The following is a 17,754-nucleotide window of genomic DNA, read 5'->3' as shown; positions in this document are numbered from 1 at the left end:
ATGTACATTGTGTATACTTTTGGTTATTATGAGAACAAATCAGATTAGAATCATGATCAGCACTATCGCGGTTTATACTCGACTGGTTGCCGGCGGCACGTGCCAGAGACTTAACGGCCGTTGAAAAGGGGCGCGGGTAGGGTTGCCAGGCCATAAAATGCAAAGGCCGGACTGCGCACTATATAAGGCCGGACATTTTAGCCTAAAAGCCGAACATGTTTTTTTTATTGCCAAACATAATGTTTTTACAGCTGGGCTGTTGAAAAAAGTATTTATACGTGGTGAAAAGTGAGGATATTCGATATTTATTAAAAGATGGACATAATATTTATAATAAAAAAACTCGTTTACGAATTTGAAATGTTTATTAAGTTACACTATTACAGTTTTACTTACAAATGGATCATCAGTCTTTTGTAGATAATTAAATATTATTAAAACTAAAAAACAAATGAATATAGCTCTCTTTTAGCATTCTTAATACTATAAACTAAAAAATATAATAAAACAAATAAAAATAATCATTCTTCTGGAAAGTAACAAAAAGATAATATTAATTTTACGGCTAGGTAAGAATTTACTTTATAGTAGGTATTTATAGAACAATTTAAAATCTTTAAAAAATAACAAAATCTAGTTATACTTATATTTGGCACTTGCACCTACTTTGTCAAGAATTTCGTTTTCCTTAGAAATCATATCGTAAAATTCTTTACATGTTAATTTTAAATTGCATAACAAGAACATCATCTTAGCAATTGTATCTGTTTGTAGTCTACTGCGTTCCTTTGTCCACTGGGCGTTTATTAAAGAGAAAACTCTTTCAACGTTGGCATTGTGGCCTGGTATTGCAAAATAATATTCTGCCAACTTAAGCAGTTCCGAATAAAATTCTTCATTATTAAATGATTTAAAATACGAGGTCCACTTCTGATGTGCCAACAGCTTTTTAAAGTCAGAGTCATCTTCGTGTTGCTTTAAAAATTTTATGAAGTTTTGCCACTGATCAAAAAATTTATTGTCATTTAACTGGACATTTTTTCTAGACAAAGTGTCTATCGTTTTTGCCCCTTGTTCCCAGCTTGGAATATTAGCTAAAGTCATCCACTGAAAGTGTTTTAGGTCAGTACAAAATTCACTGGTCCAGGAATTCAGGTAATCTTTGGCAATATTGTACATTCTTCTCATGTTTTGTTTAAAATCTTCTACCTCATCCCGACGAGCCTCCGATAAACGCCGTAAAATTTCGGTCACTTTCATTGGGCAAAAATTTTGTTCCAATCTTTCGTTTATATTTTCCACTACTTGCGAACACTGATCAATTACTTCATTGACAGAAATATCAGCAGTTTCAGTGTGTTTGATTCGGCTTTGGTATATAGCCATGAAAGAATGTAAGAGCCATAAATAACACTCAGAGAAGTCATTTTCGAAAAAACATTTGCAATGTTCTGGCCGGATAACTCAGTGAAAGAAAGTATGACTTTAATGGCTCGTACATTTGCAAGATTCTCTCTATGGCGGGATAAAGAGATAGCCAGCGGGTTTTTGAATGGCTAAGCATACGTTTAAAATCAATTTCCAATTCTGAACAAACTTTTTTTAAAGCTTCAGTACGAACTGTGAAGCTGGCAAAATGGTTGTGCATTTGCATCACTATGCTGTCTACACAGATTGGTAAAGATTCGATTGCGTGATGTACGGAATTGCTGAAGATATGTGCAATACATCCAACACCGACCATATCATCGTTTTGAGTAGCTGATTTGAGTCTACTGTAGACGCTGTTGGTCCCACTTCTCTCTCTACCGCCAAAGTTAGTATTGGTGTTGTCCGCTGAAAAAGCTATTAATTTATCCAATAAGTTTTTGTCCGTCAAAATGGTGTGTATGTAAGTGGATATTGTTTCAGCAGTCTCGTTCGGTAAGGCCTGTAGCTCCAGTAATTTAACTTGAATTCCTCCCTTTTCAGGGTTGAAATATTGTATAAGCACAGGAAATAGCTTAATAGCACCATGGTTGCTACTATCTGTGGAGACGCTCAAGTATCTGATTTTTGACACTTCTTTTAACATATTTTCTTGGGCAAATGGGCCTAAAACATTTTTTAGGATAGCTTCAGCTTTTGAGCGGGAACAGGTTACATCTTTTGCGATTTTCGAATCTGGATATATACTCTTGCAAAGTGGAGCTGTGCAATCTAGTGAGTTAAATGATTCGTGATGTTTAACGGTATGATAAACCAGAGTAGCTTCTGTGGCCCGAACGCTCCGTTGAAGATTTAAGTTCGCATTGGATTCCATGAAAATATCAATTCTTGATGTAGATGCCGTACTACGAATCTTCATTTTGTGTTTTTCGGTATTTAAATGCTTTTCTAAGTCAGCTTTGCCCTTATTAGCAATGGAAATTATTTGATCACAAATTACACATTTTGCGTCCCATGGCTCTTTGCCAGATTTGAACATCTTGTATTGACTTTTTAAACTGTCAGAAAATATACATTTTCTTTTCGACATGACTAATAGAGAGATCTGAAACAAAGATGTTGTACTTGTATTTGAGGTTTGTCAATAACACATTAATGCTACAAATAGGAAAATATAAAACTAACTCACCAAAAATACGGTCGCCGCTAACTGAAATACTTAATTGTACGTGAACACACGCCAAGCACGCGCAAACGCCACGCGTTCCTAGGGCAGACTAACGGGCGCGAACCTGTCTGCGGACGGTGCGAGCAGCGGGGCGGGGTAACCACGCTCACGCACGCCACGCGCGGCGCGGCGCGAATCGCGGGCCGGAAGATAGTTTGCTCTCCGCTCGCCCTTGTCCGTTCAGGTCGGGCGCTCGTCCGCCCATCGTCGTACGAATCGCCACTCTGACAAAAAGCCTGACAAAAGCCGGACAGGCCAAACACGTACATATTTGGCCGGACGCGACTGCAAAAAGCCTAACATGTCCGGCTAAAGCCGGACACCTGGCAAGCCTAGGCGCGGGATCTGAGGTAGGTATCGTGCTATATACGTACTACACCGGCACTACACTCACACTCGCAAGCAATCTTGTTGGCAAGCGTCCGCGAGAGGCCCTTGTGGGCAAGACGCGGGTAGCAACGGGAATACGTTTTACTATAAGCTGCCTTATCAGCAGTATATGGTTTTGATATACATCAGATGGATGTGGTTACTGCCTACCTGAATGGCAATGGAAGTACCATTACCAACTTGGCGATATTCTATGTAGATTACTCGCTAACCAATAGGTTGAAACACAGAGAATTTGAGAGGTTATTTATAATGATGATACAATATTGGAGACAGCTAGACGTTGGTATGATGCTTTGAATGAATTTTAGAATGGTGTATGTTTGTTGAAAAAATATTTGTATGGACTGCGTCAGTCGGGGTTGCAGTGGTATTTAAGGAGTTAGTTCGAGAGCATTGGATTTGAAGCAATGCCTCTAGATCTTTGTTTGTTTGCAGCACAAAAGGGTGTATGTTGATTGTGATTTATGTAGATGATATTATTTTGGCGACGAATGATAATGTGTGGATGAAAGAAGTGAAGTTTCAGCTATCATGTGCATTTGAGATGAAAGGTATGGGTAGAATAAATCATTGTTTAGGTATTGAGTTTACTCGTGATGAGAATAATAGAGTGTATCTTAATCAGACGTTATATGTAGAAAAAAATCTAGAACGTTTTGGTATGTGTAAATGCAAACCTATTATGACTCCTATGGATTGTTGTTGATGTTAGGTTAGAAAAACCTGAATGTATCAATGAAGATATAATGAGTAAGTATCCTTATCAAAGTTTGATTGGTGCTTTGATGTATTTAGCAGTGTTCACGAGGCCAGATATCACATATACAGTTAATTATCTTAGCCAATTTAACACTTATTATGATAGTGAGCACTGGAAGGCTGCTAATTTTTACTGTATTCTAAACTGATTGTATACTGTGTTTTGAAACAAATAAACGATTTTTATTTTTATTTATTATTATAATCGTGTTTTGAGGTATTTGAAAGGAGCGCTTGACTATGGATTAATGTTTGAAAGAACAGGTTTACCATTATTTGGTGAGGTATATGCTGATTGGGGTTCAAATACGGTTGATAACCGTAGGTCATATTCTGGATTTGCCTTTATTTTTTGCAGATGCTCCTATCAGTTGGCACGGGCTAGGCATACATCCTGATTCCTGAGTCAGCGATTTACACGATCCAATTACATTACCGTAAAAATAACATCTTTACGAATCAGTCTGCGGTCGCAGCTCGTGTAAAGCGCTCGGGGTGTATGCGTTACATCAACTATCAATTATCTAATATCATCAACTATCAAATATCATCATTAGTTTAAAGTATACAACAGAATAACCCTTTATAGGGCAGAAGGCCCTGGCTTGTATTTTAAAAATAAAACACTGTGATATTAAAAGTAGTATTTATTGAAAATTTTTGAGACACTTCTTTTTCCATGAAAAAAAATTATGATGTCCACATTTTGGACACTACCCCTTCTCATGTATGAAATTGTGCAAAACATGGTGTAATGCATAATGGCACTTTGCATTTGACACACTCTATTTTGCTCTTTTTTCCAAGAGTTTTATTGTTGCAAGCTCTGCACCTTCTATAACTGGGCAGCTGTCCCGGCATATGCGATCCCACATTATTCAGCCTTAGCTCGTCAGAAATAGACTTCTGCCTGCCTGGTCCCTTTGGTCTTTTGGTCGCAAAGTTGGGCAAGACAGATACTCTTCGTTTCCTGGAGCTGTAATTGTTGACCAGGTTACGTGCCAGGTCAGTGCGGAACTGCAATGCACTCCTTGGATTATGCACTCTGTCATTTTGGGTATAAAGTATGTGGGCATTCGTGATAGCTGCGTCCACCAAAAAATAGAATATACGCATCCACATGATTGGTGACTTGCGACAACTTCCACCTGTACGCGCTACCGCAATCTACAAGCAACCAAAACAAAGTATTGCAGGGCCTATGCTCTGGCGACAACTAAAATTTTATCCGTTACATGAAGTAATGCGTCAAGAAGATCGAGTGTTTTCGTCTATTTTAATAAAAATTGGTAGTGGATCACAGTTAAGTTTAGAGGAAACAAATATTATCGAATCAAGAATGTTCACTGAAGACGAAGCTAAACAAATGTGTCCATCAGGAATTCGATTATTTTTTTTCGTACGTCATAACAAAAAATGTTGACGTTTCAGACGGAATCGCTAACGGTAATGTAGAGAAATTGATACATCTTGAATTTGAAGATACTAAATTAATTAGAGTATGGTTACTGTTTCCGGACAAGAATGTGGGGAAAAAAATCCGACAAAAATTTGCTCATCGCATCGAGGAATTAAATATTAATAGATACTCCGTGCCAATCAAGTCATTATCAACTTCATCACCAATCAACGGTCGTTAACGTAATACTGTAATAAAACAAAACATTTTCCATTATCAGCTTTCAATGCATCAACGATTCATAAAGCACAAGGAGGAACGTACAGTTAAGTTGTTTATCATTACGAAAAAAAACATGCTCAAGATTTAGTTTACGTAGCTCTTAGCCGCGTGACTGGTTTAAACGGTCTTTACATCGTGTCAGAAGATAGCAACAAAAAATTTTATCACACTGGTTGTCGAGTTACTAAACCAACACAAGACTTGAGAATAGAATTAGAGCGACTTTCGTTGAATCCACTGATTACTATCACCGATGAAATCTCGAATTTCATTATGAGTCGACGGGGTTTTTCGATGATAACATTCAATGTCCAAAGCTTACGAGCTCATTCGAAAGATATTTCTGCAAGTCTAATAATACCCTTGTTTTATGTGAAACTAATTTGAAAAATAATGAGCAAATAAATATTCCCAATTTTCATTGTGTGAGTAGGCAGAAACATAGTTCTCGATATGGTGGAGTAGCTATACTAAAAAACAATGATAATTCATTGAGGGTTCCTTCAGTAATGCAAGCATACATGAATAACATGAGTGTAAGTCAAGCAACTGCTTCCGAATCTACTGTGGGAGATTTTTGTGCAGCTATTTGTCAACTTGATGAAAACAGAAAAATCGTGATTGCGTCAATATATATTAAAGTAAATCAAAAAATAGATGTTGTAATGGATTTGCTACGTCATCAGCTCAAATCTTCCGTTCTCGAGAAATATATTCACGAATGCCTGTTATTTTGTCTGGTGATTTTAATACAGATTTCAAGAAAGAAGAATCTGCTCCACTCATTGAATACTTGAGAGAAGTATTTAATCTTGAAATGATAAATGATAAAAATGTACCCACCACGAGATATGGTTCAACGATCGATGCGGTTTTTACTAGATACATTGAAAAAATCGAATGTAAATCACTGTTCACGTATTTTAGTTACCATAAAATGTTGGTTACATTTATAAACTGTGAAACTCATAATGAAGATGGAATGATAATAGAATGATTGAAAATAATTGAAAAACGGATCAAAATGACTCAACGATAATAAAATATTGTTTTCAGTTTTTTTATATGTGTATATTATCTAAATAATTGTTAAGTATTATGTAAATCGTACTCTATAAGATACAGAGTTGAATAAAAATATTAGTTAGAGGACGTCTAATTTTATTATTTCCCATTATCATTCCAATTTTCCAAGTATAAAATTAAGATTGATAAAGCGATTTTTATACCCTTAATGGAATATTATTCGAAAAATTTTTTTTACTTAAATGTGTATAGTGTGAAAAAAAGTTTCACTTTTACCGTGGTTTCATAAAACCACACAACATTTTTTCACGTCTTGGTATCGTTTTTTTGGTTACCTGGGTGGTATATTCCTCCACAGTATCTTTCATAACTTTATTTAACTTTTTTTATTAAACTTCTTTTTTCTGGTTATATTTGCCTCTTTTGGTGCTCCTTCAACATAAAAATCTTCTGGAATCATTTGAATTTTGTCATAATCATTAAGCAGATTACTTATACATATTATTATGTATATATTATATACATCTATGTACATAATATGTACATACATGCAATGGAACATATGTAATTATATCTACTTACTAATAAAGAATGAATAAATAAAGAAATACACAAAATTATACAGTCTATTAATATTGACTTGAGGCGTGTAAGCTCTCTGGTTCGAGCAATGGATGTTGGCTCTGGTTTACACAAAGTAAGGTTAGGATGCTGTTTATCAAAACCTTTGTACCAATCTAAACCAGCTGCTCCGTTTTGAAAAGGATGTGGAATCTTATTCATTTGGGCAAAGTTATATACAAGTTCCAAAAATTCTTGTTTGGACAGCCCGTAAAACAAAGAGTTCATGTGGAATACGTTTCCCAAAAGCTCCATTTCTTGTTCCGTAGAAAAGACAATCAAAACAAAAAGACAAACAAAATCAGTCAATTTCACTGTAGTAACGTAATTATAACAAAAAAAAACAACAGGAAATTCAATGATAAATGAATTTCAGGTTATAATATAAAAATTAACAAATGCAACATTCACTAACCTTTGTCTGGCCAACTTATACCTAAAACTATATTACCTATGTAGTGAAGAGAGTGATGGGTTCAAATTACGACAATTACAATCCGAAAACGATAGTTCCAAGTCCAATTCCACTTTTCAGACAATGCGGCTGAGTGTGATGTTCCGCCAACTCCACCGATAGGTATAATTCCTTCTATAATCGTTTATTCTCCAAGTTTCTTTATAAACCAGGTATATTGATGAATCCGGCGTAGATCCAGGCCCAGGTTACGTCGACACGTCTTTAATAGATAATAACACCTTACACAAAAGAGCAGCAAACATGCTAAATCTGAAATATCACTGTAAAAAATTACAAGGCGCAAAAAATTTACAACAAGTAGTAAACCTAGAAAGCTTTACTTCACACGAACCCGAATTGAGATGTTTTTGTAATGTCGTTCTTGGAATCCCATATTTAGTTGCTACTTTTTTGACAGGTTTTCCTAATTCTTGCACTTATCGCATTGCTTGCTGCATAGTTGAGAGATGCCATAAGGGTTGTGATGTTTTACGCTTATATTTACTAACCATCTGAAAGGAAAAAGCAAATAAACAAAAGAATGTAACATTTTAGTGGACGGGGCAAAGCGGGCGCGTGCCTGCTTTGTTTTTTCGACATTTGAAAGGTTCAGATGAAATTATAACCTCAAAATCTTTAGACACGTGAATTTTTATGCAACCAAAATACGCCAGATATCCATTAATAACCGACTAATTTTGGATATAGGATTGTAAACACCGAGATAAAAATCAACCAATTGTAGTTTTCCCTGATCAAGAATTCTTGGTAAACAAAAGATTCCCCAAAACATTCTAAAGTAGAAATACACCAAAGAAATGAACATTTATCGGATCTCATTAAAGCATATTTTACCATGTATGCATACAAGATGTTACGTAAAAATATTAAACTTTTTGAACACCGTGAAAGGTTTTCATACTGACCAAATTGGAGTATCTGATACTAAAATAAATAAATAGTGCTTAGATTTATTCAATATGTTTTATTGATTTATGTAGGTTTAAATATAATCAACTGTATCAAAAGCAGAAGATTCGTGTTCTTTTTTAAATAAAATACATAATTGAGAATTGTTTTATTAGATTATATTAGATAGATTGTTTTATTTCTGAACTGAATTAGTAAACAATGCCACAATCATCGCCTGAAAATAACATCGTTTTTAACTTAAAAAAATGTTTTTATGGAGATTTAAAGATTGGGTTGGTAGAATGTAGAAATCGCCAAAAGTCAGTTCCATTTGTAATTTTTTGATAAAATCCTGCACGGCCTTAGGATATTTAAATAATTTGCAATAGAATCCTGATGATTTCTGGTTCAGAATCTAAGTTAAGAATGCAAAAATCTTTTAGTTTATGCAGTCTTTCTAGCATAACTATGGTAGAATCCAATCACTGCATTTTGCAGTTTAAGTATTTTTAAAGGCATTGCCATAGCATTTCTTCGGCAATGCCCAAGAAATTCCTTTATTTCTTGACAGGTTTCTTTAACGGCGAGCTGTAGACAGCAGTACAGACAGCAGACAGTAGTGTGCAGCACATCGTATGCTTGAAACCGTGCGAACTATACCAGATGCTACCTGTGCCAATCTCTAACCTTAAACTCTGTTGGACAAAAGCAGAGTCCTCCTCGTTGTATTCACCGTCCGTTTCGATGTCTGATTCACTAAATGATTCGCTTACCAACTAGTTGATTGACTCCCTATCCCTCCCTATCCCCCTCCCTCGTTTATTTGGTTAGTCATACTTATCATATTGACTCCATTGTCAGTAGTTATTGTTTGAATTTGGTTTAGGTCTATGCCGTATCTACTCAGACAATCGACTACATTTTCTATCGTGCAATTCTTTGATAGTTAAATTTAGAAGGACATTATTTCCATCTAAAATTGAAATTTAAATAACATTAATAAAGTATGTTTTAACTTTAGTCTGAAAATATTTTTTTAGCTAGGTACTTAGCCATAACATACTGTATATTTAGTCCCAGAAACCTTCGCAACGTAATGGACGCAACGTCTACTTTAATTGCAAGTTGATTATTTTTGATCTCGTTACTAATCTTTCCGCGAACTTCGTAAGCCATATCCTGTATACTGGAACGAACATTTTTGATATTAATTGCTTGATGCTGGTTTTCTCTAACCCCTGGTTCCTTAATGAGGTCTCGGAAAGCTTTGTCTTCTATTAAGCTAAAAGGACGGCTATGATCTGTTACAAATTTCGTACAGCATTGCATTACACTTTTTGTGGCATTCGACGTTTGCGGTGGCATGATTTCTTTAGCTGCCAAATTTGCATTGTGAATTTCTTCGTATTTTGCTCTATGTTGAGAATAAAAATGACGTAACTGCACCATGGTTGCCCTGAAAACGAAAAAACGACTTACAAACACCGACGTCATTGCACCCTACGTCCTAGTGGGTGATGAAGCTTATCCGTTAAACATTATTTGAGGCGTCCTTATCCCGAGCGAGTACTTTATAATGAAAGAAAATGTTTTAATATCAGATTGTCTATCGCTAGACAAACAATCGAATGCGCATTTTGCAATTTAACATGTAAATGGAGAATACTACTTAAACCTATCGAAACAAACAGAAAAAATGCCTTGTCTATAATAAAAGCTACGTGTAGGTATACTGCACAATGTTATAATGGATTTAAACGGCGATCTCGATCTGGATGTCCAACATGTTCTATCTAACCCGCCATTCATATGAAAATCGTCACAGAAACCGGGGAGTCAATAATAATCCATCACGGAGAGCAAAAATTCGTATATAATTCACAAACTATTTCTGGAAACAATGTCAAAGAATGTAATAACTATTTGGTACTCACTTATATTATATTATTAAACTTACCTTAACTTCCAGGAAATTGTTCTTTTATTTCACTCCATAACTTTCTTGTTATTGTGCGATTATTGTGGTGTGGATGTTTGCTTTGCCATATCGGTGGTTTAGATTGAATAGCACTTATGAACGATTAAGTATTTACCGCCTTTTTAAAGACAAACAAAATACGCCGAGCGACAAGACCGAACTGGTTTGTTACCCTCGCCGCCAGCGCATTGGGTCGCTGGCTGACTAGGCCAATGTATGTTCGGCCAATATTTAAACTATTTATTAAATGAAATTTAAACATTGCCGGAATCGTCTCGTATCTCCTACGTATCAATTATTTCTTCGGTCTCTGAATTCAGTACTAAATTTGCGGCAACTTCCATGTCTTGGTTTTCTCCAGTCGAAACCAGTGGCTTACTCAGTTACTTTTATCAGTTTAGTGAAATAAATTAAATCTTGTATTTGTTTCTTCAACTCCAAAATATTCCTTTTGCTGGTAACACCCCGTAGCTCAGAAGCAACGTATTTGCCTTTATTTTGATATCGTGTTCTCTGAATAATATCATTAAACGGTTTAATGATATTGTCACGAGCCTCCTTTAATATAGAACTTCTTTTTGCTTATCAACTGATGGCTTGACTCTTTTCAAACTCTTGGTCGACACATCCGATGCTCAAGATTCACTAGTTAAATCATGATCTTCAATGGGAAGTGAATTCAAAAAGGTTGACTCTTCCTCCTCATTATGTTCCTTAAAATATTTATTCTTAATTTTTGCTTTTATGTCCTTTTTCAGATACCAGAAACTACATAAAAATGGTTAAAAATTGGTTGTTTGTAAAGTAGGTTTACGATCGAGATGTTTACGTGATAACGTCTTATTGGTGGCAGCGCTCGAGATGAGACGGGAGATCGGTCCGTCTCTCTCTCGTTATACCTGCGATCGCGCTCGTAAGGTTTTGGTGTGACACAAGTTCCTGAACATGTCACCGGACTAAAACGATTTTAAAAACGTTATCACGTCAATAAGTAAAGAATTTGAATCGAAATGGAACTACCCTCATTTTATTGGATCTTTAGATGGCAAACATATCCAGATAATAAAGCCAGAACAAAGTGGCAGTGAATATTTTAATTATAAAAAGACGTACAGCATAGTAATATATGGCGTAAGTGGATGCAAACTATAACTTCATATATATGTCAATGTTGGTGTACAATGTGGTGTACAAGGAAGGATATCAGATGGAGGAGTTTTCAAAAACTGTTCGCTTTATAAAGCTCTCAAAGAACAGATATTAAATATTCTAGAACCAAGACCATTGCCTGGCAGGATAGTAAACTGGCCTTTTGTAATAGTAGCTGATGATTTGCACTTGATAATATGTTAATGAAACTGTAGGAGGTTAGGGCATAAAATAATACACTTCACTCACTATAACACTCTTTATTTTCGCTGCAATATACTTGTGCAATGTTGACAAATCAAAATAGGACTGAACAAATATTTGCGGGTGGTGGTTATTTTATACTTACAAAAAATCAATTGAGTGACTATACTCTTAATTAATTTTTGCATATAATTCCAACACGCCCCCTCAAAAATTAATCATTAAATCAATCTTTACAAACTCAAACATTTATCAATTAAGACTTCTTTTAGAAGTACTTTCGAATCGTCATTACTTATTTTTAACATTTATCACAGTACAGTACAGTTTACAAGTATACACTGGGAAAACATAATAATAGTCCAACATTTGTTGCAAGGATTAGGAAAACCCAGAAAAACCGAATCAGACTATATATATAACTAGCGGTCCGCCCCGGCTTCGCCCGTGGTACCTACATGTTTAAACTATTCTATCTCTCAAGTTGGATCGAACTGCACATGGTGTGCGAATTTTATTATAATCGGTTAAGTGGTTTAGGAGTCCAGGAGGAAACATTGTGACACGAGATTTATATATATGTTTGATATTGAGATGATTCTTCCTTTATTACTTTACTTTAATGGTTTATTTTAAATGAAACGAGATACTGACTTGCAGTGAAAAAATTTGATTTTAATTAAAACGATTACATTGTGTGCTGTTAGTTACAAGGTTACAAGAAAAGAGAATGACGCTAGGCTCCATGATTAAGCACATTCGTTTTACATTAACGTGAAGTTAGGCCAGAGTCCCACCGGTGTTGCCGCCACACCGCTGAACGACGTACGCTGCTAACTTCAGAGTTGTTGAACAATATATTAGATATTCATAAATGTAGATACCAATCAAACATAATGAATAATTTTCACAATTTATAATTATTCATTTCAATTTACTTTTCATGATTCGAGGAGAAAATGATTGGCTTGAATTTTACGGACGGTTGCCACCTGACATCAAGGTTGTCATCTATATCAAGATGTCAGCGCCGCCGTTGGCCCAGTATAGGGCTCTTCCGCCGCCATCTCTACTGTATACTCCAACCCAGTACACAGCACTACTACGACCTGTCCTTCGATTATGTCAAAGTAACTCGCAGTAGGGATTTGGTAACGAAGTGTTCATCTCCGGCCTCTTGGTCCGCGAGAGTTGTATCTTCAATTGCTGTGACCCTAGTGCACCTTGCGACGTCCGCCGGCTCGTTCATTTATGAAAACTTATATTGCTTGAGGACGCGGTCTTTTTGTTCAAACATCTTAAAAATTCACAATGAGGCATTTTTTTCGAAAAATAATACAAATAAAAATTTAAATAAAATAGCTAACGGATTGGCACGATTGGAGCTGGCACCCTGGCTGGCAGCTAGCACGCTCCCGCACTGAGGTAACATTTTTAAAGTCCTGTGCGGCGGAGGTCGAAAACAACCTGTCGCGTAAGTAAACTGCCTATATTACTACATTTCTTGTCACAATTCGAAAACTATATTAGTCTCTATCATGATCGTAAAAATGCCCAGAAAACCTGTTCCGCACAAGCGAGAAAGCACTTTCTCGCTTGTGCGGAACAGGTTTTCTGGCTGATTTGGCACAGCACCAGGCCGATTGTGGGTGACCCGCAGTGAACGTGTTGATGGAAATATACCATTCATAGTTTGGAAAGGGAAGAAACCCACTGTTATTTATATGAATTTATTTGGGTTGAAGGCATATTATAAGAATAAAGGTACACAAAAAGTTTTATTTAAACGCTGAATTGGGAATATTTGTGGGTTATGATTTACAGTCGAAAGCTTATAGAATATATGATCTAAAAGTCAGAAAAATGGCTGTGACACGCGATGTTAAATATATGAACGAAACTGCATTTAGACATGAATGTAAAGAAATACTGGATGATGAAGAGAATATTACAGTTAATTTATTTGAACCTAATGGAAGTCATAAACAAGATAAGAAGAAAGAAATAGAACTCATAGTCCCTAGAACAAGTAGAGTGAGAAGAGATGACTCAATGCTAAGAAAAGTGCTTGAAGTTTAAAAGAAACAGATGAAAATACAGACAGGGTAATAACTAATAGAAAAAGAACATCCACTATGTTTTGGGAAAATTTAGTAGAATCACCTTCAAAAAGAGGTAGGGGAAGACCAAGATTAGCAAGAACCGGATTAAAAGGAAAACCACATAAAGACAATGAAAAGGAAATAGAAAATAAAGACTCTAATGATGAAACAGAATAGCTACCATAGAACCTATATCATGGAAGGAAAGTGAAGTAAATGAATGGAGACATGCCTTAGAAGATGTATTTCTGGCTCAAATTAAGAATGTAACTTGGGAAATAGTGTCTAGACCACAAAATTGATGAAAGATTATTGGTAGTTGATTTGTGTTTGGTACTAAGACAATTGGAAAGTAAGTGAGACGCGTGGCAAAAGGATGTGCACAACGGCATATGGCATTTTACTTGAGGGCATGTTGTTACAATATCATTGATTTTATAGTTTGAAAATTTAATTCAATTACATGCAAAATCCGGCTTAATACACTTTTGCATTGTACTGTTACAATTTTTTTTTGCATTGTACTGTTAACATTGTATGTTACAAATTCATCATGTTACTAACCTTTCAACAACATTTTTTATTCTATATGCTTTTTTTTCAATTTGCTTTTAATGTTTCTATAACAACTTAAAAGGTTTTCGGCACTTCTTGAAACACCTTTTATGTTGGCATTAAAAACATGAGCGATTTTGACCCAGGCATTTTGCTTTTCAACCTGTTTGATTTGGTCGGTCTTTTTGCACTCAATAATATGGGTGTATGGTTCCATCGCTACAATCAGCAATATCTGTTCTTCTTTTGTAAAATTAGGCCCCCGGGCCCTAGAAGAAGAAACGCTTTTGTTTGCCATGGTAATTATCACTGAACTCAAAACTAAAACACGAGAAAGCACGAGAACACTTCACAAATCACAACAAACTTTGTGTGACTTGACACTTGACAGCTCGGTTGACTTCATGTGACAGTTGAAAGCTCGTCGGTCCATTTCACGAATTTTTTTTTAAGAAATGCAACCATTTTGCTCTAAGTCAAGTGTACAACGTACGAAAACGTAAAAAGGAACGCAAGAAACTGCTTTACCGACTCCCTAACTACGATTAGTTAAATTACCATCCAAACGGATATGGGCAAGACCTTTTTAATTGTATTTAGGCTAAACATATTTATATCTAATTTATGTAATTTTTAATTTAAATTACTAACTTAAACATTTAACACAGTGTTTATTAATCTTATTATTTTAATTAAACATTAGGAAGTGTCACTATCAGTATTAAAAATGTTAATGTATAATTAAAAAAAAATACTTCCCGAAAAGTAAAATAAAATCAAAAATTAAATTAAATATCAACTTTGATAACTTAAACAAATATAAAACTGGAACATGTTACCACTTTGCTAACAACAAAATCAGAATCAACAATAATGAAAACTACCTAATGCGAAAGTGATCTATAAAACTCAATATATTCTGACGATCTAATTACTGGTGTATTGCCACTAGTTAACGACATCAATTCGTTATATTTTTCTGCTGAAATTTTAGGTCGCTCAGGATTAAGAATAGGAAGTTCTTCATGAAGGCAAGCTGAAACCTGTCTTTTCAAAGATAGATCTTGTAACTGTATCAGCATGACTTGTTTTGAAAAATAATTTTCCTGGTTCAGTTTTAAACACCGCATATTCCATCATTTCAGTCCAATTAATACTTTTTCCTGTGTCGTCTTTTCTGATTGTAAGCAACCGTAATTCAGTTGCAATTTTTTTTTAATTTAGGAAGTCTGAGTAATCAAATTTTATGACCTCGTACGGTTTGTTCCTTCGCGCTAATTTGAAAATAGGTATTAATTGGCTAGGTATAAAAATATCGCCTGCTTTCTTCAGTGCGTGAGCAATGGCATTGTGAGCGGAATCTCCCTCACTCTGACCGTGGCAAGGTACTGAGAAACGTAAAACAATTTCCTTTATGTTTAAAGAATTATTTATAACATACAGTAACGTAGATGCAACGACCGATTATTTTTATTTTGGCCGCTGCATCCATCAGCAAACAAGTAAACTAGTTGGATTCCTTTGTCGTCACTTTTCTTCAAAAAATGATCCCCTTTCACTTTCTCCTTCGTGCCAAGTGAAGCAGTAACAATCTCCCGTTGTTACCACAAGTAAAGGTCGTACCTACATCAGGAAGGACAACTGCGATAAATATCGTCCATGTAGCAAGAGGGCCATCTCGTGGTGTAAGAGGAATGGTAGATCCATTATTATTATTTGATCAGTTCATGACCGATCAGATATTTGAAGAAATATTGAAATGGACCAACTCTGAAATCGCTATAAAAAGACAAACGTATGACGGTATGAACAAGTCACATCTACTTTCAAAGATGCTTGCAAAGAGGAGCTTAGAGCACTTGTAGGTATTTTAGTGCTAACAGCAGCTCTGAAAGACAACCACCTCTCCCTTGAAGAACTGTTTAACCCTGAGTATTCTGGTACTAGGAGCGTGTTATGTATGAGCAAGGAAAGGTGTGACTTCCTTTTACGCTGCCTTCGTTTTGATGACAAAACATTTATATTGCAACGACAAAAAGATGATCCTTTTACACCTATCAGGGATATTTGGGATATACTAATCACTCAGTGTCGACAAAACTATATACCAGGAACAAATGTGACCATTGATGAGCAATTGTTGGCATTTCGAATGTATATCACTACATAGTATAAAACAAAGTCGCTTTCCCTGTCCCTATGTCCCTTTGTACGCTTAAATCTTTGAAACTACGCAACGGATTTTGATGCGGTTTTTTTTAATAGATAGACTGATTCAAGAGGAAGGTTTATATGTATAATAAGATCCATTAAGTAGTGGAGAAGTACTGTTATTTTTGAGGTTTCTAATGTGATGTCGTAAAAAATTACATTTATTCCGCTTACATTGCAAACGCAGGCTGAACCCTACGAGTTTTATCAAAATAATGTACTAAGTATTATACACATTGAAAAGGTCTACAGAAAAGTCCGCGATGGTATATGTCTATCTCTTATGGATAACCCACAATAACTTTTTTTTGTCATTTACTTTTTACGACCAATAATGGCTAATTTTCGAAGCGATTTTAACCAATACAGCATTAATCCTTAACCAATTAAATACCATGGATACATTGTTCATTTAATATAGATCTATATGGCCCTTTACACCGTATGATTTAAGTGAATATTTTCGAAGATATTACAGATTTAAAAATTGCAGGACGTAGCGTTTGCGGCCGCCCGGCTATGTATTTTATACCCGTGCGATGCCGGAGGCCGGAGCGGGCCGCTATATTTTTATACCTATACAACGTTCACAATTTTTCTGTAGTGTATTTAGTATCAGCATTGCACCCGTGCGAAGCCGGGGCGGGTCGCTAGTCCCAAATAAACCTGCAAAATATGGTATAAAATTGATAATGATGTGTGACAGTGGCACAAAATATATGATTGATTGCTCACCATATCTCGGAAAAGGCAGCAATACGGGGGATATTCCCTTAGGCGAGTTTTTTGTAAAAGAACTGACACGCTCTATACAAGGCTCACATAGAAACGTCAGCATGGATAACTGGTTTACGTCGATACCACTCGCGAAACAATTACAACAACCTTACAAACTAACTATCATCGGAACACTGCGTGCAAACAAAAGAGAAATCCCTGATGAAATAAAAAACAATCGATCGAGAAATGTTAGGACGTCGATATTTTGTTATGATGATGTTTTCGAAAAATACGAAAATCGACCTGTAGAATTAGAAGATATTTCGTTGA

The 17,754-nt window shown here is 35.6% G+C and overlaps 1 protein-coding gene across 1 annotated transcript; it reads right to left on the bottom strand.

Annotated features, from left to right (window-relative positions):
* Positions 1-510: 510 nt before the first annotated feature.
* On the bottom strand, positions 511-2,986 carry LOC149897151 (uncharacterized). Its single transcript, XM_090116750.1, has 2 exons — positions 2,618-2,986; positions 511-2,533 (listed from the first exon to the last, which is right to left on the bottom strand). Exon 2 carries the CDS (start codon positions 2,516-2,518, stop codon positions 1,424-1,426), a length of 1,095 nt encoding a protein of 364 aa, XP_089972876.1. The 5' UTR covers positions 2,519-2,533; positions 2,618-2,986; the 3' UTR covers positions 511-1,423.
* Between the last annotated feature and the right edge of the window lie 14,768 nt (positions 2,987-17,754).

This window comes from Colias eurytheme, chromosome 26 (genome assembly GCF_061535395.1).
Source record: "Colias eurytheme isolate Ceu_HAF_F1 chromosome 26, ilColEury1 Martin Lab GWU primary, whole genome shotgun sequence".
In the NCBI taxonomy this organism is placed as follows: domain Eukaryota; kingdom Metazoa; phylum Arthropoda; class Insecta; order Lepidoptera; family Pieridae; genus Colias; species Colias eurytheme.
The sequence above is the reverse complement of the archived record's forward strand: the minus strand, read 5'-3'. Positions and strand labels throughout refer to the sequence as shown.

What these genes read in the sequence shown, in the direction of transcription:
- LOC149897151 (XM_090116750.1), bottom strand. Translation starts at nt 2,518, where the DNA reads ATGTCGAAAAGAAAATGTATATTTTCTGACAGTTTAAAAAGTCAATAC.